Source organism: Brettanomyces nanus, chromosome 2, assembly GCF_011074865.1.
Source record: "Brettanomyces nanus chromosome 2, complete sequence".
NCBI classification, from domain to species: Eukaryota; Fungi; Ascomycota; class Pichiomycetes; order Pichiales; family Pichiaceae; genus Brettanomyces; species Brettanomyces nanus.
The window spans coordinates 294,809-316,864 of record NC_052375.1 but is presented as its reverse complement, the minus strand read 5'-3'; the positions used below and the strand labels follow the sequence as shown (position 1 = coordinate 316,864).

The 22,056-nt window shown below is 41.0% G+C and overlaps 12 protein-coding genes across 12 annotated transcripts; 2 read left to right on the top strand and 10 right to left on the bottom strand.

The window, feature by feature from the left end:
- Positions 1-4: 4 nt before the first annotated feature.
- FOA43_002118 (uncharacterized protein) lies at positions 5-2,914 on the bottom strand (the record flags this gene model as incomplete). Its single annotated transcript, XM_038922421.1, has 1 exon — positions 5-2,914. One exon carries the CDS (start codon positions 2,912-2,914, stop codon positions 5-7), a length of 2,910 nt encoding a protein of 969 aa, XP_038778349.1.
- A 206-nt stretch (positions 2,915-3,120) lies between these two features.
- FOA43_002117 (uncharacterized protein) lies at positions 3,121-3,975 on the top strand (the record flags this gene model as incomplete). Its single annotated transcript, XM_038922420.1, has 2 exons — positions 3,121-3,126; positions 3,175-3,975. 2 exons carry the CDS (start codon positions 3,121-3,123, stop codon positions 3,973-3,975), a joined length of 807 nt encoding a protein of 268 aa, XP_038778348.1.
- Positions 3,976-3,999: 24 nt separating this feature from the next.
- FOA43_002116 (uncharacterized protein) lies at positions 4,000-4,215 on the bottom strand (the record flags this gene model as incomplete). The annotated part of the gene is made up of 1 exon (XM_038922419.1): positions 4,000-4,215. The coding sequence occupies one exon, from the start codon at positions 4,213-4,215 to the stop codon at positions 4,000-4,002; it is 216 nt and encodes a 71-aa protein (XP_038778347.1).
- Positions 4,216-4,331: 116 nt separating this feature from the next.
- On the bottom strand, positions 4,332-7,349 carry FOA43_002115 (uncharacterized protein; the record flags this gene model as incomplete). Its single annotated transcript, XM_038922418.1, has 1 exon — positions 4,332-7,349. The coding sequence occupies one exon, from the start codon at positions 7,347-7,349 to the stop codon at positions 4,332-4,334; it is 3,018 nt and encodes a 1,005-aa protein (XP_038778346.1).
- A 211-nt stretch (positions 7,350-7,560) lies between these two features.
- On the bottom strand, positions 7,561-9,189 carry FOA43_002114 (uncharacterized protein; the record flags this gene model as incomplete). Its single annotated transcript, XM_038922417.1, has 1 exon — positions 7,561-9,189. One exon carries the CDS (start codon positions 9,187-9,189, stop codon positions 7,561-7,563), a length of 1,629 nt encoding a protein of 542 aa, XP_038778345.1.
- A 240-nt stretch (positions 9,190-9,429) lies between these two features.
- FOA43_002113 (uncharacterized protein) lies at positions 9,430-10,012 on the bottom strand (the record flags this gene model as incomplete). The annotated part of the gene is given in 2 exon segments (XM_038922416.1): positions 9,430-9,470; positions 9,487-10,012. 2 exon segments carry the CDS (start codon positions 10,010-10,012, stop codon positions 9,430-9,432), a joined length of 567 nt encoding a protein of 188 aa, XP_038778344.1.
- An 805-nt stretch (positions 10,013-10,817) lies between these two features.
- FOA43_002112 (uncharacterized protein) lies at positions 10,818-13,652 on the bottom strand (the record flags this gene model as incomplete). Its single annotated transcript, XM_038922415.1, has 1 exon — positions 10,818-13,652. The coding sequence occupies one exon, from the start codon at positions 13,650-13,652 to the stop codon at positions 10,818-10,820; it is 2,835 nt and encodes a 944-aa protein (XP_038778343.1).
- A 185-nt stretch (positions 13,653-13,837) lies between these two features.
- Positions 13,838-16,207, bottom strand: RCD1 (Cell differentiation protein rcd1; the record flags this gene model as incomplete). The annotated part of the gene is made up of 2 exons (XM_038922414.1): positions 13,838-15,004; positions 16,202-16,207. The coding sequence occupies 2 exons, from the start codon at positions 16,205-16,207 to the stop codon at positions 13,838-13,840; spliced, it is 1,173 nt and encodes a 390-aa protein (XP_038778342.1).
- A 62-nt stretch (positions 16,208-16,269) lies between these two features.
- Positions 16,270-17,049, bottom strand: FOA43_002110 (uncharacterized protein; the record flags this gene model as incomplete). The annotated part of the gene is made up of 1 exon (XM_038922413.1): positions 16,270-17,049. The coding sequence occupies one exon, from the start codon at positions 17,047-17,049 to the stop codon at positions 16,270-16,272; it is 780 nt and encodes a 259-aa protein (XP_038778341.1).
- Positions 17,050-17,288: 239 nt separating this feature from the next.
- On the bottom strand, positions 17,289-19,055 carry FOA43_002109 (uncharacterized protein; the record flags this gene model as incomplete). Its single annotated transcript, XM_038922412.1, has 1 exon — positions 17,289-19,055. One exon carries the CDS (start codon positions 19,053-19,055, stop codon positions 17,289-17,291), a length of 1,767 nt encoding a protein of 588 aa, XP_038778340.1.
- A 238-nt stretch (positions 19,056-19,293) lies between these two features.
- Positions 19,294-20,529, bottom strand: FOA43_002108 (uncharacterized protein; the record flags this gene model as incomplete). The annotated part of the gene is made up of 1 exon (XM_038922411.1): positions 19,294-20,529. The coding sequence occupies one exon, from the start codon at positions 20,527-20,529 to the stop codon at positions 19,294-19,296; it is 1,236 nt and encodes a 411-aa protein (XP_038778339.1).
- Positions 20,530-21,204: 675 nt separating this feature from the next.
- Positions 21,205-21,996, top strand: FOA43_002107 (uncharacterized protein; the record flags this gene model as incomplete). The annotated part of the gene is given in 2 exon segments (XM_038922410.1): positions 21,205-21,208; positions 21,224-21,996. 2 exon segments carry the CDS (start codon positions 21,205-21,207, stop codon positions 21,994-21,996), a joined length of 777 nt encoding a protein of 258 aa, XP_038778338.1.
- Between the last annotated feature and the right edge of the window lie 60 nt (positions 21,997-22,056).

The following is a 22,056-nucleotide window of genomic DNA, read 5'->3' as shown; positions in this document are numbered from 1 at the left end:
CTAATTAATGGCTCGTTTTCCTTCTAAATAGCTTCTTGAATGGATTTCTACTATGATCTGCATCTTGCTTTGCTGGAATCTTCATTGCTGTCATCAATTTCTTCCTGTTGTTTTCTCCCCCTGCACCGCTAAAGATCCCCTGACTCTTGGTCATGAAGTTTAAAAATGCATCCAAAGTCCGGTCGTCTTTACCCAATGCGCCATTATGTGCCACAAATGGATCGTAAACAATATTGTCTTGCTCTGTAAGCCGTGCCGCTGCCAAATTCGACTCAACAAATATCCTCCATGACTCCTCATCAAATTGTGAAGGACATTCAGGTTCCTCAAGGTCTTTGTCCAACGACATTGTCTTTTCAATTAAGATACTTGCCTGGTCACTGAGCTCTTTAATCGAAAAGTCTCTTTTAAATAGAATGTTATTGAACTCTTCATCATTATCATCAAGTAGGTTCTTTAAAAACTCCCCTGTTCCAAGTTCCGAATCATCAAATCCCAAGAGTTGCTCACCATTGGTTCCTTTCGACTTATCATTGGGCCCCTTATCATACAAGATTTGAGCCAATTTAGCTAGATTCAGATACTTATCAATCAAGTACGGCATCGTAGGAAGTTCATTGAGAACTTCTTTTGATGCATTTAACGAAAGTCGATCCTTAAGATTTGACAGTTCGAGAATCTTCTCGTTGAAATCCATCTTGCAACCGGTAACTCGATCAAAATATACCACAATCTCCTTCTGGTGTCTATCGATAAAGTCTTTATTTAATGGGAGTAAAGAAGGATCCTTATGTTGCTGGAAATATGATCGATTGGCAAACACCATCAAAACTTTGGCGATTAAGGTGAGAGTTCTCGAGATGTTTCCTGAATGATGTCCTCGCATAAGGTTGAATAATTGAGGGTTCAATATGGCTGGACAGAGAAATCGAAGGAATATAAATGCGCTCAAAGCGTTGAGGGGTGTCTCAGTATCGTTAGGCTCCACGCTAAGCTCCACATTTCTACGTAGATTTTTCCATTCCAGCTTCATTTCTTCAGGCAAATCATTTGACGTGATATAGACTCGGTGCCAGAGAATCTCCAGATACCGGAGTAAGTTTGCGTAGTGCTCTCTATAGGTATCTGGAAATGTCTTTGGATCGCACTCACAGTTAACATCTTCATCAACCACCTGCTGAATGAACGATCCAAGCAGCTTCTCCAAGTATTCTTGTCCAACCCTAATATCATACTTCTCGAGAGACTTAGAAAGCATTGAATTCCCTCGGAAGATCGTGTTGAACGTGGGCGACGTCAACGTTGTTTTAATGGCCGACGAAGGATCTGGTGTACCATGACGACTACTGATCCGGTTGTTCCTGGTAATAGAATCGATTGGAGCTAGTTCTCTTTTCATAAGACTACTGAAGAATTGATGTTCCTTGTGCAACGTCTGGAACACATCCAATAGCATGATTGACCAGGAGTCCAAGCTAGAAGAGTCTGTAAGTGGAGAGATAAAGTCGAGGAGTGTTCCAATGTCCATATTCATTAGCATCTTCTCGAATACTCGATACGCGCTGTATGGCAGGACATGAGTCTCGTCTATTGACAAATTGATGGTTAATTGACCCAACACCGTATTATCTGCGTTGAAGATGGGCACTTTGGTAAGGAATTGGTTTTCAGCGAAGAAATTCGGAGTGATAAAGCAAGCACCAATGGTGTTGTCTGTATCTACACCGCCTACATCGTATTCCTCGTGAGATTTGGATGCTCTAATAAGAATTTTAAAGTACTCGGTACCAGGAGGAAGAATCAAATCGGTGCTCTCCTTCCAGAAACAACCAGAAGTTGGGGAGCTCTTTACTACGGACGTTCTAAACCAGGGACCATTCCACATCCTCAACTCGCAGTAGATATTCTGTTCTGAAGCTTTCTCAAAAGTGGCTTCCATTATCTCCAACTTGGCATCTCGCATGATGCGCAAACGTTTCTTTGTTAGCGTCCTACCAACATATTCAAGGGAGGTTACCGAGGTGAGAGCCACAAACCAATCTTCTAAGTCTATACGAAGATCGAAATCGATAAGAATACGAGAAACATGAGCAAGACGCTTGGTTGAATTCGGATTGGTAACAATGAACGAACCGTTGGAATTGAAATCATCTGTGACGCAGCGAAGAGTCCGTAACTCGTTGATAACGCCAAGAAATAATACATTGCTTGCCTGAGAAACGGAGTGATGCACATGACGAATCTCGGAGCTGAATAGTGAAGTAACGTTGATTGAATAGAGCAAAGAACCATCACTTTCACAGAGTAGGTTGAGAATACCAGTGGGTAAAAGATGGCCAATCGCAACAAACCAACCTTCAGTAGGTCGGTCACTGATAGATTTAGAGTCCAAAGGATACATGCGCATAGCAGGTAGATCTGTAAGAGGTTTGACCTTCTTATTATTGGGTAAAGGACCATACACTCTGAAATGACAAACGAGCACGTCATTGGCTCGTAAATTGGAGTCATAAACAATGGATTTATCAAAGTTCCACTTGGCCAGGATTCCTTCAGGTCTTAAGTTCTGCCAAGTCATAAAACAGGACAACAGTTCCAGGTAGACTTTGGTATCGGGCAGCTTGAAATAGAGCACTTTCTGTGATGTTATGCCTACTTTAAGAACCAAGTTCTTCGGGAAAATGTTAACGGAACACTGTTGAATATGGGATACAATCACCACGTTACCATGGGCCTTTAATTCGCCCGAGGAATTGATCTCTAAGGGAATCTTCTTCCAGTTATTATCAATGGAAGAGCTGGTGTCAAAACTGTATGACCATTGAACTTTATCGCTGTAAAATTGTCCCTTTTCTTCGATAATTGATTGAGACAAGGCCATCAAAGAGTTGGAAAGCGAACGAGATGACGGCATTGCGAGTAATGAGCGACGGTATAGAACAGGATGGAAGAGGATGGAAGAGGAGTGTCTTTCTATCCCAAGTATAATTTTCACTCCACTTTGAATGGCTCTCAGCGATACTGGTGTAAGGATGTGCTAGGGATGTGCTAGGAGGTTAGTCAAGACAAAGGAGTAAGGTAGATGATAGTCGACAGAAGAAGCAGTTAGTTAGTTACATCATGGGCGTAAGTATTGTGGTAAAGATCGATAGCGAATTATACTAACATCAACAGAATGAAGGAGGAACTATTCCAAGTCGATCAGAGATCTTAAACTTTAATGAGCAGAAATTAGAGGGTGCAGAAAAAGCCCGAAACGTCTCTGACAAGCAGCTTCAGTTGTATGAACTAATTGGTTCGTACGGATACTGTCGATTGAGTCATAAGAGACTCTGTAAGCCTATAGTATCTGATTATAGAGGACAACTATTCAATAAGGAAGCAATCTTAGAGTTTTTAATAGGCAGCAAAGCTAATGACGACCAATTTGGTTACATAAAATCTTCAAAAGATATTGTGGAGTTGAATATCGATTATGATGAAGACAAGGGGGAAATACGATGTCCCATCAGTGGAGAAATCTACGATTTGAGTGATGAAAACGATGTTCTCAGCAGGCTACGGCTCTGTTATATAGTGCCCTGTGGTTGTACAATGAACCGAGTGATTCTAGATCAATTGGTGGATGTTGAATACGATAAACAGGGTATAAAAAAACAGACTAATGGACCTATTATTCAGTTCGAGTGCCCAGTCTGTATGATTTCAGCTCGGTCACGTGATATCGTCGATATCAACAGCTCTGACAGAGCAGTTAGGAAGCAGTTGGAAAGGAGAATGAAGTTGTTGGAACAGGAAGGACTTACTCATTCATTGAAGAGGAGAAGAACTAGACTGAAGGGGAAGGTGGCAAAGAAGCGCAAGCACACAAGCAGCCGAAGTGCACATGATCGAAATACACGTGACCGTAATACACGTGACGTAAAATCACCCCATATTTGTTTTTCGTCTACTGAACCCCAGTATAACAATTAGCTATATATATAAATATGTACATGTTCATTTGGACTCAGTCTCATCCAATTTCCGCTGCTCGGCAATAGCTGCTCGTCTTGTTTTCTCAATTGTAAGTCTTTTCTCGTTCTCCTTACCAGTGGACCACAATGTATAGACGACTGCTCCTGACATATACAATGTAAATCCAACAAGTGAGAGAACTGTCACTCTATGTGCAATGTCCGTAGCTCTAGTGTACCAGGGATAACCAGATGTCATAGTTGAATAATAAGGTGAACAACAATGTCTGCTCCAACTTGTACAAATATATTTGAATCATAATTTTCTTCTTTTTCTTATATCGACCTTCGCTTATCTAATCAATTACATAATCCTTATTGTACACCGGTAAACCTCTTATACTCTTGAACTCTCCTTGAAGAGTCTATCTTGAGCCCGTCCAAGTATCGAATGGTGTAGAACCAAACTATTGCTTCCATTTGATACTCTTGTTTCTGCGTCGACGATGTTGTAGACTGCTTATTTTCGTACAGATCGTTCTTATTGTTCCATTTACTAAGCATTTCCTTAGTGTAGAGTCTTTCGTATTCCACCGAGAACGCTTCAATGTCATCGTAGTCCTTTAAATTCAACGTTGTGACAGTCGTTTCACCATTATTCAGTGTTTCGTCTTCATTTTCATTTCCTGTTTCTGGATCATAGAAGACATATGGATAGAATCCTTTAGTTACTGGATTTACTCTCATATCGAGAAGCTCTAGACTGCTTCTCAAACTTTCCGTATAGTTGAAAATGTCCTCCATTCTATTGAAGGAATTTCCTAGCAACTTCAATTTTCGAAGCTGGTGTAATCCTTCGACTCCTTTGAGGTTCTCCAAATTGTTGAAATTAACGTTCAAATCGGTCAACAAGGGGAACATCTCGCCAAATCTCCTAGGTAAAGTGTTCAAACCGGTTGCCGAGATGTCTAGTTTCGTAATACTGGAGAATCTATGTGCTGGAAACCCAAATTTCACAGATCCTCCAGTAAATTTCACCCACCGGAGATTCTCATTGTCCAAACTGTTCTTCAATATCGACAAAGTGGCATTTTCTGAGCTGGATTGGTACTTAAATGATACTTTTTCCAGATATTTTCCTAATCCTTCAAGTCTTTGGATCTCAGTTCTATCAATACTGAGTCTCATAAGATTGGGGAATCTACTCAAGTCCAATTCACTCAATCTTGTTGAGTTAATACTCAATCGTTTGAGATTCTCGTGTTTGACTCCCTGACACGATAGTGTATGCAAATTCGGGTTGCCGTTGGCAGACAAATACACTAGATTAGGTAAGCTTTCAATACCAACTAGACCAGAAATCTCATTGTCGTCTATTATCAAATCTTCTAACAACCACATCTGATAATTGGCAAAATTGATGGTTCCTTTAAGTTTGTTGTTGCCTAGATTCAAATATCGAAGCATTCTTAGGCTCTGTAAATGGCTGATATCGGTCAACTGGTTCGAGCTGATGCTAAGTTTGGTAAGATTGGTCAATGATGACAACCCTGATAGATTTTCAAGAACGTTTTCATCCAGTTCAAGGACTTGCAAGTTGGACAATTCAAACGATGCCAGACTGCCAAATTTGTTTCTATTCAACTTGATGATCTGGACTTTCTCTGGGACTCCTTCGACGTGTGTTATATCATTATTGGATGCATCTAAAAGCCAAAGATGAGGCGTAAATCGCTTCAACTCACGAAGTTTGTCTAGACCCTTACCGCTAATATCCAATTGCTCAACGTAATCCCAGTCTTCTTCAGGATATGTCTCTGTGATGGCAGACACGAGAGCGGCGTTTGTCTGAGAAAACGAGAGGTTGGAGGGTTCATCTGGTAACTTAAATGACACCTCTCTAGGAGTCCTCACACCAGTATCGTGTTTGAGAATCCCTGGTGTCTTTTGAATCGTTTCAGACACTCCGCTAAATACATCATCATTACTTCTATCTGATATGTCTCCTCCATAAAGTTGCGCGTACTGTTCTTTGGTCACGTACTTGTTCTGCTTCTTGTCGAAAACCTTGTCTTTATAGTCTTCTGCAGAGATAAAGTTCAGTCCTCTATACTTGGGTGAAGACTCGGCAGTTTTGATGCTATCTTCATCATCTTTGTCCTCTTGAATTCTAGGCATAGTCAACGGCTTGATAGAATGCCCTAGATCGCTCATCGAAATGTTGAACTGCTTTTGAAGTAATTCTAAAGAAGGTGTTAGGTCTGGATCCTCATCAAGCTGTTTGATTACTACTGCTGATGCTGATGCTGATGCTGATGCCGATGCCATCGTCGTCTTCAATTCATCCTCATCAGACGTATAATCAGAGATTTCGCTCCCTGGTTTCGGCAACGGCTGACTGAACTTCCTCTTCAAGTTCTTAAGAATGTTATCGCCGTTTTTATAGTATGCATTGGCAGAGAACGTAGCTCCAGATCGTTCCGAATTAAACTCATCTGCATCGGATGTGTACTCCTCATCAGTATATGTCATGGAGTTACTCTCATCAGGGTTTGTCGCAGCCCTGGCAGATGCTACGACCTTGTTATAAATACTGTCTGCGCTCTGAAGAAGATGGTTGATCTTCTCATCGCCTTCCGCCTCTTGTTCTTCTTCCCCCTCTTTACTTCCTTTGTTCACATATCCTAGGATATTCTTCAATTTACCCTTAGTGTAGGTGTCGTGGCGATCCCCAAACAACTTAAGAGGCGATCTAGGTGTAAACGACTCCGATAATACACTATTACTGCCTCCTTTAGACTTCTTAGCAAACGTATCAGCTACAAACCCTCCGTCGATATTCGAACCCTTGAAATTGTTGGCATTGAGATGCCTCACAAACTCATCGTTCTTGTATTTCCTCCATTCAGCCTCATCTTGACCCTCTACTTCTAACTCGGAGTTCTTTACTATGGTATTTGTCTTGGCATTCACGCTAAGATAAGGATTCTCATCCAAAACCTGCGCACCATCACCTCCAGGACTCGTTGTATAGTCGCTGGAGTTACCCTCCGAGTCAATCTTCCCCCATCTTTGTCCCTTCAATACTTCAGGCATCCATTCTTGGAAAGATGGGTCACTAGAGTTATCTCCAAAGCTTCCATCTCGTTCCGGTGAAGGCTCATTAAAATTCTTGTTCAAAATGTACTTATTTACCAATTTAGGAGGTCCAGCTGGAATACAATCATCTGTATGTACCGTATCAATGGGTACACTATTATTCATTTCACCCTCCGATTTCTCCTTAGGAATCACCGTCTCCGACTTGGGCCCCGTCGCCGACCTGGGCCCCGTCGCCTCAGCAGCAAGTCGTTCAAAGTGTTCCACAATCTCCTTAGCATTGTTTTCCTTCATGACAAAGGATGAGGAGGAACATAAGAAGGAATCAAAGATCGTTGACAATGTAAATAGAGTGATGCGGTTGTCGCGTCGTGATTGTCGCGTCTCAACTGACGCGCCGATCGTCGTCTTTTTCAGGACCTTATTCTGCTCGGGGTTGATTCAATAAATAAATATATAAAATGACATAAGATACAAGCAGAGAGTGCTACAATACCTCTAAAGGTTACCACTCAACTGATCCCATTTCATGACCATACAAACTCTCGGAATGCTCCTCGGCAGCTTCTACGTCAACATTATGTACTGTTCCTCTCAACTTGTGGGTTATATCATCCAAATTGACATCGCATAATGTCTGCCAGAACTGACCAATCTCCACGTTCTCGTGGTTTCCAAGAAGGTACTTGTGGAGTAATTGCTGGCCTTCCTCTGTATTACTATGAGCATATATGTTCACATCAACAGCAGTATGTCCATGGGTGGACCAGCCAACCTGAGCTCTGTGTGAAACCATCTCATTGAGGTAATTTCCGAGCTCTAGGCTCTCTTTGTATTCGATAGCCTTTTGAACGTCTTTGAATGTATAATCATAGATACCTAAACCAAATTCAAAGATCTGTTTCTCAATAAAATTGGTCAATTGACCGGCATCCTTCGTTGATGCTGCAAATTCATGAACCCGCTGCGTTAAATATTCACCGGAATGGGTGGCATTGTCCAAAACATCAGGTTTCCAAAGATAATCTGGATAGCTTTTGGTAATCTGACGTCCAACATCCAATCCACCAGTTTCATGATCAGAAGTGGAAACAATGTATGTGGGAACATCTGAAGAGTCTGCAAAATCGATAACTGCCTTGAATGCCTTGTCATAGGCCAAAACTTCTCTCACTTGAGCAGCGGGATCATTCTGATGACCGGCATGATCGATTCTGGATCCTTCCACCATCAAGAAAAAGCCCTGATTCGAGTCTCTGGTGGAATTAGAGAGAACGTTCAACGCAGTTATTGTTTCTTCTTCCAAACTAGGATACTTTTCTTCATCTCTATCCAAATCATAGGGGATATTATAGTAGGCAAGAAGAGAAAGCATCGGTAAAGAGACGTTTTGGCCAAGTTGCCACGAATCGAACTCTTTTTTAGAGGTTGCCACGTTGAAACCAAGTTTCTGAGCCTCCTCAATCAAATTTCTGTTGTCATCACGACAACCACCAACCGAATTTCCTGGAAGATAGAAGCAACGACCTCCACCAATCATTAAATCGGTCATAGAACCCAATGTAGTATTAAAACCAAGCTGCTGATTCGCAATAAGAGATTGCATAAATCTATAATCGACGTGTGAGTTGAAAGCAGCAGGAGTAGCATCAGTTATTGATGTAGTGACCACCAACCCGGTCTTATAACCCTTCAATTTCAACGCTTCTAAGATAGTACCACGAGGATTCTTCAAAGGATCAACGGCAATGGCACCATTATAGGTTTTGAGACCACATGAAAAAACGGTGGCGCCAGCAGCAGAGTCCGTAATAAGAGAAGAGTTGCTTCTTGTTCTACTTGAGCCTATGAAATGCTTATCTAGTTCAAGTAGATCGTCATAGTTAAGATTATCGCGATATTGGCGATAAGAGCGTGCCATATTGATAGAAGCAGGGCCTGTTCCATCGGTTACCATCATAATGATGTTCTTTTTGGACGTAAAAGGAGAAGATAAGTCTAGAGGGGTTCCTTGAGGCCATTGAGCAGCAGCAGCCAATTGAGTGGAGAACCAAAGAACAAAAGCGACGAGAAGAAGGGAGAGTGAAATCACAAGGCCCCTATAGGGGCTTTTAGCAGAACCCTTGGTTGGCATAAGGGATGGATGAAGAAGAAGAAGAAAGGGGCAACAATATAACAAAGAGGAAATTGAAGATAGATAAGATAAGCGCGAAAGTGTCTAGCCAATACATCCTAACACCAGTAATTGACGGGGCAACAGGGATTACTGAATCGCGTTAAAAGAGGGATCAAGTTCATTATAATAAGAGTTGCCAGTCGAAACAACAGATGAACAGCATTCCGTTTGTCTATAAATAGCCAGTATTATATCTATTTATTTAGTATTATCGTTGTGATCAGACTGTATTCCGTCAACTCCATTATTCATTACATTCATTACCTTCTAGACCCTCTTCCATAACCTTCCTATTGGTCTTGTAATACTGCGGACTCTGGATGATGTTATCTATAACATAATACTGGAAGGAATTCATAATCAATGGAAAAATCATCATGACGAAAATAACCTGTATATTTGGAATAGAATCCGACCAACTGAGTATCCAGACAGCAAAATGAACCAAGAAAGGACATAAGATGAGGGTTATATATATAATAAGCTTCATAGAAAGAAGTCCAACGAAGTAGAGTCCTAACTGTTTGAAATAGTTTCCTATTTTGGCAGGAGATCCATACTCTCCACTACCGATTCCTTCTATACCCGATTTCTGGGCCAATCTATAAATCACATAGAGTAACCCCCATAGAATGGGAATTCCGATAGTGGTGTCGAATAGAATATTGAGGAAATAATAATCACATGGATTATCATACAGTTCAGGCGGCTTCTTGAGGTAGTAAGCCGATGTCGAGGCTCTATCACTATAACCACCATTATGACCACCTAAAATACTCATTGTGAGATTAAGAACGTGGATCCCCATCGCACCAAATACCTGCTTGCTAACATCAAAGAACCAAATATTCCAAGGCCTTCGATTCGGGTACTCATAATATCTTTTCCATACTAATGACGAAAGTGCTAGTATTCCCAAGAAACCTTGAATGACAAGTGAGAATGGACCAAGGGTTTTGCATCTCATATCTGCACTGCTGTTACAGAGGCGAAGAGATGAAGGGTACGAGTAGATGTAAAACTAAGGTATTGCTCCCCCACTGCACCGCCACTATCAGCCAGAGCACCGCCACTACACAGCCACTGCACAGCCACTGCACATTCTTGTACCGCCACCCTCTGCACATTCTTGTACCTCCACCCCCTGCACCCCATGCGCAAATTATCTCCTCATCCGGACTAACTTTTTCACGCTTATTAATGTCGTTCACTAACTGGCTACCTTTATATCTTTTCTTCTTCACCTTTAACATCAAAATTATGTGGTTTTTCGGATCCTCCTCAACATCTAAAAAAGATAACTGTAAGTGCTCTGACAAAGTGTGCGACAGCTGCAAAAATTGCGACAAATGCGACAAATGTAGCGTGAAGAAAGAAGATTCTAAGCCTAGACCATGTTGTGTCTGTTTGGATCAAAAGAGCGCTAGAGACGAATGCTTGTTAATTAATGGCCAGGATTCTCCCAAGTGCGAAGACTTAGTTTCCAAGTACAAAGAATGTATGAAGGGCTTTGGCTTCTCCATTTAAGTGGTGATACTGTCTTGTATATATATTTTCAACTATAATCTTAATAGATACTTATTTATTCACTCCCATTGGTTAGCTAACATCTGTGCCAACTCGCTGTCTGACGATCTCACTTGAGTCTTCATCATAACACCTTTCGAGCTCGAAACTAGCTTCACCAATGCTGCTACTTTGTCGCCGTTTATACTCTTACCAAAGAGCTTCAACGTATGACTGGCCGAACTATCTACCATATCACTACCTTCTAATGGCGTCATACTCATGGACTGGGAAAGTCTCTTCACCACCTTTGCAAGAGGGTTCTCTTCCGATCTTCCTAAGTTATAAACTGCTACTTCCTCGTTGTTCAGTCCGTCGAAAGAACTCGTGAATGAGCCTGTGAAGCACGGGGTCACGAAATCTCCGGGCGTAATAGCCAAGTCTTCAATTTGATACTCGTCTGGGAATCCTTCATCATCTGAAGCAGGTTCCCCTGTACTCTCATCAACATCCTTACTGACATAAGCGAGTGAATTTGTCATGGTAGCCAATACCATACGATGATCTGCTGGTCTACTAAACGATACATAGACACAAACACTACTGTCCGGTTTCAACATTGCTGCTGGAACTGCAGTTTCTTCTTTGTAATCGTCCGTATCAAGCTGTGTCATCACAGTCACGTCCTCAACTTGAATATCCTTCAACGTGTTTTCTACGTTATATTGAATAACAATATGCTCCTTGAAAACGTGCTTTACAGCTGTTACAATGAATTCTGTCTCTCTTTCTGTAAGCTCAACTACTCCAGATGAGTGAAGTAATAAACCGTAATCTTGGAACTCGTCTATACCAGAAAGTTCCTGAGAATACTGCTGTTGAAGTAAATTCGATCTGGCTGCAAGATCTGATGCCGCAACTGGCTTAGATGACGATCTTCCTCCTTCTGTGGACAAGATATGGGCTTCGTTCTTCGATGTAATTGTCTCCATCTTTGCCTGTGTACTCATTGATGCCATATCATCTTCAACCGCAATTTTTGCCTTGTATTCAGTAGCCAAAATCTCCTCTTCCGTATGTCTTGGAACTACCTTAATATCAAAGGCTTGGCTAAACGATGTCTTATCCTTGGAACGAACATACCTACACAACTGCTGTTCTAATGCAGCAAGGGAAAAACGTGTTTCGGGTTGAAGTAAAGCTCTTGCTCTGGTCGAAGACTTAAGCTCGGCTCCTTCAACGAGTCGCAATGATAATGCAGTTCGATCTCTCACCTCATCATCAACATCCTGCAAACATCTCTGTAAAAGAATCCGAATACTGGCAGTAAGCTGCTTATCACCAACAAGAGCAAACTTCGAGAGCGCAATAACCGCGGAAGATCTCACAATCGAGTTCTCCAATACAACACGATTGTATATATGTCTAACATAAAGAGAAGGTTTCTTGGCCTTAGGACCATATTCACCGAGTAAATGAAGAACACGAACAGCTAATTCTGTGTATTCACAGTCTTCGATGAACTCACAGAAGAGCTCTAATGCTGCTTCTCGAGCATCCGGGACAAACTTAACAATATCGAAGATTGCCTCAATGACGGAATTCTTGAAATTGTAACCACCTTCATCCCGTAATGCATCACCAAGGAAGACAAGTAAAGAGGAGTGCTTCTCGGGGAATTTAAGAGTCAAGGTTCTAACTGCTTCAACAACAACTACTTTAAATTCGTCAGAGATATCGCCCATAAAGCCTGCAATTGTCTTGACAAGACGGTCGACGCTTTGAGCATTACCTGTCTTCAAAAGAGTGGTGATTGCATAGGTAGAAATGGACCTACAAGGATCGTTGACAAGACTTTCGAGGTCTGAGTTACAAGCACGAACCATTTCAGGATCAGCTAAAGCCACACGACTTAGTAATCTGACAGCAGAGAATCTGGTCACTGTACGTGGAACACTAAGCAATTCTTGAAGTGTAGTTATGGCTTTCAGTTGTTGTTCCTGATTGAAACGAGACGAAGGTGCTAGAACGACCTTTGCAGCATCCAATTCGACCATTTCAGACTTGTTATTGAGCCAAGAATTGAATAAGGGCCAGAACTGTTGTGCCAATTGACCAGAAGTGTCTTCTTGAAGCATTGAAGCAACGTATCTAACTAGTTGCAAAACGGCAAAAGAGCTCTGCAACGACTGACGCGATGTGAGTTGCTGGATCAACTTCAGCATAGCCATACGATCCTGTTTCTTCAAGTGATAGAGCAAACCGAGAGCATGGTACTGATGGAAATAGGTGCTCTGGGGAAGTCTTGCGGAGGCTCCAAAGTTGTCATGGGTCGTATAAGGAGATCTGACAAGTGTTTTGGATGCACTGATGGCTTCTTGAGCCTCATTGGCCCATCTTCTAACAACGTCACGAGCCACTGGCAACATATGATAGGTTGAAACTAGGGCAGCAGAGCAGACGGCCTGATTGGAGTCAACAATACAGTTCCTCATAGCTCTTTCGGCAGCATGAATTGTAGATCCATCAAGAACACGTGACAAAGTTCTGATTGCATCAGGTTTAAAAACAGGCTCTGCACCTTGAATATCCTTCATGATGGATGCAGTGATCATTAAAACATCATCTGAAATCGAGCAAAGTTCCTTAATAGCCAAATATCCCAATTGTCTCAACGATGGATCAGCGTTATGAAACAATTTGGAAACAGAGAAGAACAGATTGGTTGCTTCTGTCTTCTGGAAGGTTTCGCCATTATACAGTAGACGAAGTAATCTGGAAAGAAGAGCTCTACACTTCTTAGCTTTAATTGGACTAGCATTGAAAGCCTGAAGACATTCCTGATAAACGGTCATCTTATCAGGAAGGGATCCTGATTCTGGATCCTCGAACCGCTTATACGTCGAAGTGGACATATTTGGGAGTGAATTGAGGAAAAAAGCGAATGATTCAAGTCGTTTAAGTTGTTGAAGTTGATCATTTGTCCTCTTGTGCCTACTTATTTATCCCTTTGTTTCAATTATTTTTTTTTTTTTTTTCGCGACAGCTTGAGGCCGGGTAACGAACCAACAACTACACCTATTTCAGACTTTATATAGATCTATTGCATAATTGCATATACAAGCTGTGATAAATTGTTCTTGGATGCAGTATCATCTGCCAACACGGTCTCAAAAGTATCATCTCTCAAGGAATTTGGAAGCCTCTCCTTCAAAGCAACACGTGCGTCTGGGTTATCTGCAAGTCTTAGGTAGCAACGAATCACGTGACGAAGTAATCTAGCAGTTGGATTAGCCACCAATTGATCCATCATAAGCTTAAGAACATTAGAGACAGCCTCGAATCTATCGTAAGTCTGACAGACGTAGGCAAGTCCTGAATTATCCATAAGAATCTTCTGAACTATGAAGATTGCGACAGTTTTACTCAATTCTGACGACGATTCCATGATTTTTAAACAGAGAGGAATGATTTCCGTGGTGAGTAAGAATTGAATAACTTCAGGAGTATCGTTTTTAACCAGAGCACCGATAACACCCAAACTGGTGAGTCTGAGATACTCGAAAGGTCTCTGTTTAGAGTTTGTGTTCAAGAAGGGGTACAAAAACAAGGGGATCTGAGCATTTAAAAACGCTGTTCTTGTATCTGGATGAGATGCAACGCACTGCAGTAGAGCCAATGCATTACAGACACGATTAGACGCAGGAGTGGTCAAATTTGGAGGAGAAAGATACGGATAAACAGCAACAATCTCCTCCAAAAGAGCAGTCATTACGCCAAACGAGTTCCACAACACGAGCGCAAGATCGTCATAGTACTCCCGTTTTTTGCCGAGTTCAAGAAGGGCCTGTTCCTTGTTTGGACCGTATGCCAACTCCATGATCCAGGAATACACCTTTTCATCGTTCAATGCCTTGACAGGAGAAGGACTTTGTTTGGCAGTAATGACCGGAGCGGCCACCGGGGTATTTGTTGATGATGTTCTGTTGGATGAGCCGTTCTGGGTCATCAACGGGGCAGGTCCAGTGGGGACAGGAACTCCTCCGGCTCCCGGTGTAGAAAATGTAGCCATAGGAGACATCTTTGTATGGCCTTGCTGCTGATTAACAGCAGCTGCAACAGCAGCAGCAGCCTGGATTTGCTGTGAAAGAAGAAGATTGTTAGGCTGTTGAGGAGGTTGAGATTGTGGCTGAGATTGTGGCTGAGATTGTAGCTGAGATTGTAGCTGAGATTGAAGCTGAGACTGCAACTGAGGCTGCAGCTGTGACTGAAAGCCATTCTGGTTGAATCCTTGTAGCATTCCAATGTCAACAGGACGAGGATACATTGAAAAATGATGATCCAGGAAGAGAAGTCTGATACAAGAGCAAGAAAAATCGATCCATTATGAAATCTTTGATTTATTCGCGACTCGAAGAGGGTCATTAAGGATTAAGGATTTACTGCTTACCTGATCACTTACTTACTCCTGTTTACCTATTTAATTACAGCCGAGTCACTGATTACCTATTTACTTACTTACCTACCCAAGTAATTATTTGCTACTTGCTCAACTAATTAATACTGCTTAGTTAATGCTTAATTACATGATTACTTACTCCTTACTTACATAGTTACTGACTTAATTACTTACTTACCCAATTAATATCTTACTTACTTACTTACTTACTTACTAGCTACTTACTTACCCCATTATAACTTACCCAAGTAATTACTTAGTTACTACTTACTTAGTTACTTACTTACCTACTTATTACTTACCACTTGCTTATTTATTCAATTGCTGCTCAGTCACTTAGTTACTTCCTGAGTACTTACTTACCCCATTAATTACTGCTTTATTACTTACTTACTTACTCACTTATTTACTTACTTACTTACTTACTTACTCACTCACTTACTTAGTTACTAATTACTTACTTAGTTATTGCTTACTTATTACTCACTTATTACTTACTTAGTTACTAATTACTTACTTAGTTATTGCTTACTTATTACTCACTTATTACTTACTTAGTTATTGCTTAGTTATCACTTACTTATTACTTACTTACTTACTTACTTACTTATTACTTACTTATTACTTACTTATTACTTACTTACTTACTTACTTACTACTTACTTATTACTTACTTATTACTTACTTATTACTTACTAATTACTTACTTAGTTATTGCTTACTTATTACTTACTTACTTACTTACTACTTACTTACTTAGTTTCTTACTTGCTTACGTATTTATTTCCACCCATTCAAGATTGATGACGAGCACCAATTTGCTGGCCACTTCGTAATTGTCCAACGCTTTTAGTGGAGATCTTATCCTCGACAAAGTTGAAGCTTTGTAAATCATACAAGTTCCACCATCCAATGAAAGACATAATAACTCACCAAAATCTCAATATCTACAACACGCATTGTTCACTTCAAGAGATCTGCGTGAAATCAGAACTACAAACCTACCTTCATGTTTGAACGATTCATTAGATGCTAGCGTACGATGGTCGTAAAGACATTTATAGCTTACTTGATTACTTAGTTACTTCTTGCTTACCTACCTCCTCTCCAGATTCATCAGGAATCACATATCCTCTTCTCTTTCGAGTCTCCTCCAAAAACTTCCACTTCTTTCCCTTAGGTCCACGGATCATCACATCCATTCGAGCCTTATCAATAGTAGCGTTTTTATCTCCCAACCATTCATCAGCCACGCATCTGAATCCGAATCGTTCATAGATAGGAACATTTCTTAATGCAGAACTCTCCAAATACGTTATGGAATCTTTTGGATCAATGTAATTCTTAAACATATAATCCATAATGGCTCGAACATTGCCGTGGCCCCTTGCTTTGGGTGTAGAACCAAGATAAACCAGCGTCCACATGTTATCTCTGTCCGGATCCACGGCCATAATATCATCTAAATTCTCCGCAAGTGTCCTAAACATGTCGTGAAAAACTCTTCTCCGGCCCTCGGCCCCTGTCAGCCATGCCAATTTAGCATATCCACTTCGGAGCATCGTGATATAATCATCTATATCACGTGTATCCGGGGTGACCCAAATTGAGACCGTTTCAAACGAGTCTTTGTTTTCACTGTCATCTCCTTTCACTCCAACTACCATTCCTTTCAACATATGTGAATACACGTATGCTTCATAGAGAAGAAGGTCGCATTTCTCCTTGAGTTCTGGTTGATCCTCCAAATGCCGTGTAAGGTATCTGTCGACGTTATCGTCGTCGAACGCCTTGAGAAGCGTCCGGGCAGCCTTTTTGTAATCTTTGAACGTCAATATTTCAACTTTAGCCATCTTGCAGCAAGCACCTTTCTTTACCAACCTTGCTGGAACTACTATCTGGTCTCTTTCTGTGTATCTACTTGTCTCGTCCTTTTATAGAGACTGACAAGAATTTTTTTTTCTCTCATCCACCTTCCTGATTAGGAGATGCGAGATGCAGGATTCAAACCAAAAAATTTCCGCTTCCGCTTCCAAATCCCGTTTAGGAAAAATCATTGATAACCGCGGAAAGATCTGTATTTTATATATATCTATCTAATCACTTTATTCATTCCTTTACCAGTCAATTCGTCATCCTTATTTATGACGTAGTCAAATAGCTTCCAGAACTTCAAGTTCTCGTCTCCTGCTACTGTGGCCAGTGTAGTTCCATCCGGAGATAAACAACTGGCTAAAACTCTGGATTCGTGTGCATCTATTACAACTCCGGTCTTTTGTAGAGCCGGATATGCATACACACTGATATCATTGTTAGGAAATCCGTGTGTGGCAGCTATTTCCATTCCTATTCCGTTACTGTATCCCCATCTTAGCGACGAAACTTGCGATTCCGTGTCGATAGTGTTGACTCTGGCACCTGTAGCAGTGTTCCAGAAGTGGATCTTCTTACATGCCGATCCACCTCCTGTAGCCAAGAGAGACGTGTGACTGGGGCACCATGCCAATGCTTTTACGGCTGCTGTATGTGCCGTTTTTGTGAACTGAGGAGTGCTGGCACGGGCATCCCATATATTAACCACGTTATCGTTACCACCAGAGGCCAATTGCAGCCCATCCGATCTCCATTCCACTCCGCACACTTCTGCAGTATGGCCTACTAGATCGGCCACTTGATGCTGCTGAATCCGTACGTCGTGATGAAATAGCTGGCCTGATCTACTTCCTGTAGTGAGCAGATGCTGGTTCCAGCATGCTGATGAGACACGGCTGTCATGTCCAAGCATGGAACGTAGTTTCTCAGACGTCTCAACATCCCATATCTCTATAGAGCCATCTTCTAGTCCTACTGAAAGATAATATCCATCCTCAGACCATCGGACAGAGCATATAGGACAACTGGACTCGGTCAGCTGATCAATATCCCCTGTTTCTGCGTTCCAACAGTAAACACTGTTACTCAAAGCAATAGCCAAAACGTTAGAATTGGACCAATCGATTAGATTTAGGTAAAAGTCGTCCACAAAGCACGGAGCATCCAGAACCTTCTGAGGACATGTAGGCATTTTTTTAAGCCTAGATTGAACAGCAGAAGCTGAAAGCATTCCACCAAATGCATTAGTCGTAGAGTTAGATGCCGATGTTGACATATTGACTCCAGAAGTAGTCGTTGTTCCCGTAGCAGTGGTACAGGAAACTTCTCTTTCTGGCATACAAGGCTGAAATTGAAGGATCCTTTCACCCACTTCCAATCCACAAGCTTCCGCCACCGTATTTTGGTATATCTTGGAGGTCTGACATGCTAAATGATCTATTGGTAATGCACAGGACTTTAAATCAACATCTCCAAGACTCATTTTACCCGAAGTCGTATGTCTAGAAGGAATAAATCTATCCAAAAGCTCTGAGGTATTGGATCTGCGAAGTCTTTTTGGCGACGTATTGCCGTTACTGCGTGTCTCGAATATATCATTATGACTTCTATGCCGATTGTGAGGCAGAGTTAATAGTTCTGATCTGGTATCCTTTCCAACGCTCTTATCTTTATCAATGGATCCAAATAAAAAGTTCAAACTCGACCTGGAGTTGCGTCTGGAGTGAGATCTCGATCTCGATTTTGACCCAGACTGACTGCTCCCGCTATGTGAATTATGTCTGAGTGATAGCTTCTGGAAATTGGCACTGCTGAGCGTCGATTCAGTAGCAGTAGCCGATGGAGGTGGCAATGATGTCCAATCGGAATCCACCACCTTGAAGTCCGGCGACTTTAACTTCTTCCCATTAAAGATCGAATTTGTCGACTGATTAATTAGATTGGGACTAGTATTTCCAAATACTATCCTATGATTAGGCGATGCCATCGCAATCTCCAAACAAATGCTCTAATTAGATTCAGTAATCTAAGCTTATGCTTCACTGCTCTTCCTCTTCTTCTTCCTCTTTTCAACTTCTATATCTTTAACGCCGTTAGTTTGGATTGTCTTCCAAAAATCTATGAATTTTTTTTATTATATTTACTTCTTTCCTATTTGGGTAGTACGATTACTTAAAATCCTCTCATTATTTTTTTAATGGATTACATAAGCGCAGTATCATACTTTAGTTTCCGTATTCGTCCAAAACCTCTTTCACCACTTGACTGACGTACGGGTTTATTTGCCTGAGCAATGAATTCTTTGCCTCGTTTTCTTCGCTGCTACACTGCAATCTACATCGGTGGCATGCGAAAATTTGGCCCTCTTCAATGGCTTTACCTATATTACCGCAGCTGCTACATGTAAATGGGAGCTGGCATCTCTCCACCATTGTCACTGTAGTCAACTGTTTAAATTGGCCAGCCTTGTCTCGGAGAATGTTTAAAAATTGCTGCTGATATTCTTCCATTGGCACAAAAATATGGTCGTAGTGCTCGCATAGGTATCGTGCCACCTTGTTGTACATTGACTCACTTGGATCAGGAGTAAATCCTTCACCTCCAAAGATTGTTATGTAGCAGTCAGATCCAATACATGTGGAAAAATTGTCTTTCCCAGGATTCAGAACAACGTAGCTATTCTCTTTAGCGTGTAATTTCAAACTCTGTTTTTGTCCAAATGCTGGAATTTGTAAATAGTATTTGGATGATTTGCATATTAAAAAGGTGTTGCCAGGAAATACTTTTGGTAATGATTGGCTGGGTGATAATTTGGTTGGATTTAAAACAGTATCAAAAAATCCGTTACACTGATTCCACATCGAGTTCAAAATCAGCAATTTAGATCCTGTCTTTTTTTTTGAAGCTTTCATAGAAAATGGTATTTTGGTTATTTCACACTCCTGTTTAGTGGTCTGGTAATCTCTAAGAAATTCCTTGACAACCGAGTCTCTAAGTGCCGTGTAGATTCCAAAACAAAGCTTGTCTTTCTCCAAGTTTTCCAGAATTAACTTGGCCTTCAAAATCTCTTCGGTAGGTTGAATCTTCTTATCATTAACCCATGTCACTATTCCGTTATACATCGTTCTTTTAAACAAAAGCCAAGTTTCTACAACTTTTTTTTGGTCTTGATCTAAGTCAAGCTCAATGATCGTGTCAGCATGCTCGACATTAAGTTGTCCAAAAACAACATTGATGGCCTCTCCAACCATTTCACGTGCACGTTCATCACCATGGCATTTGACTCGCTTAACCCAAAACTGAGTCTTAATTGGTAAACTGATCGTATCTTTCTCTCTTGTACGAAGTATCCATCCTGCAGAAAGAGGCTCTACGAAAACCGACCAGAAGCTCGAGTCGTCCCCGGTGACCTCATGAAACCGTTTCTCTAGAAATCGGATAGAAGTAGAAGTTGAAGTCATTGAGTTACTGCTAAGAAAAGGCAGACCCTTTTGTGAACCGTTTTAGCGCCAGTCCTTGTTTTTGCTTTTTACTCAATAAATTTAAGTTGCCTGATTAGGAAATGCTATGGCTTCACTTATTAAATTGCTCCGATATTCCCATTCGGTCGCTGAGTTCAACTGTGGCTGAAGAACGTAAAATTATTCCGTATTATTCCTTCTTTAGACCCCACAGCCAAGTTTTTTCCCATTCCAACCCCCTGTAGAGATTCCGGCCGCTCCCGATGCTATTGAAGAGCAAGGTGAAGTTTTTTCTTTCTATGCATGCAGAAGAGATTTAATTGAAATGTCTGTATAGCCACGTCAGCACGTCAGCAAGTCAGCATGTTGTTGGGGACTTTTGTTGATGCAACTATGAATCAGAAATAAGCAGGTTGTAAAATAGTCATTATCGTATATCGTATTCCCCCTGTAACTTGCATGGATACAATAGTTGCATTCGTGAGTTCCATAATATCGTTTCTTTTCGAATCAATTATATACCGAATAGTGCATGAAAAGTTTACTTCCTCGGGTTTTTAAAGGCGACAGTAATTTAACTTTAGCCATCAATAATATAAATAGGGGGATTATTGGCCCTTTACACAAAGATGCATGAGTTGAGTTCATTTTGAACATCAGCAATTAAAAAACAAAATGGGTGTGTTCGATAAAGTTAAGCAAGCCTTCAATGATGATGATTTCAAGAGTAAGGCTAAAGAGGCCTATCAATCTTTTGGCAGTGGAGGTAATAAGAATGATTCAAACTCTGGAAACAGCAATTCGTACGGAAATGATGAGACCTACGGAACTAGCTTGAACGATAAAGAGAGAGCTACCAACAACGATTCCTACAGTAACCGTAATGACAATTCCTACGGAGGCAGCTTAAACGATAACGAGAGAACCAACAATAACGATTCGTACAGTACCCGTAATGACAATTCCTACGGAACTAGCTTGAACGATAAAGAGAGAGCCAACAATAACGAATCATACAGTACCCGTAATGACAACTCATACGGAAATGAATCTAACGATAACGAGAGAACCAACAATAACGATTCATACAGTACCCGTAATGACAACTCATACGGAAATGAATCTAACGATAACGAGAGAACCAACAATAACGATTCATACAGTACCCGTAATGACAATTCCTACGGAAGCAGCTCAAATGATAATGCAAGATCTAACAACAACGATTCATACAGTACCCGTAATGACAACTCATACGGAAACGAATCCAATGATAATGCGAGATCTAGCAACAACGATTCTTACAGCAACCGTAATGACAATACATATGGTAGCAATATGAATGATAGTGCAAGATCTAACAACAATGATTCTTACAGCAACCGTAATGACAATACATATGGTAGCAATATGAATGATAGTGCAAGATCTAACAACAATGACTCCTATAGTAACCGTAATGACTAGGTGTGATTTATATACTTTATTTAACTTGATATACTGAATATTAAAATAGGAAACTGAAAA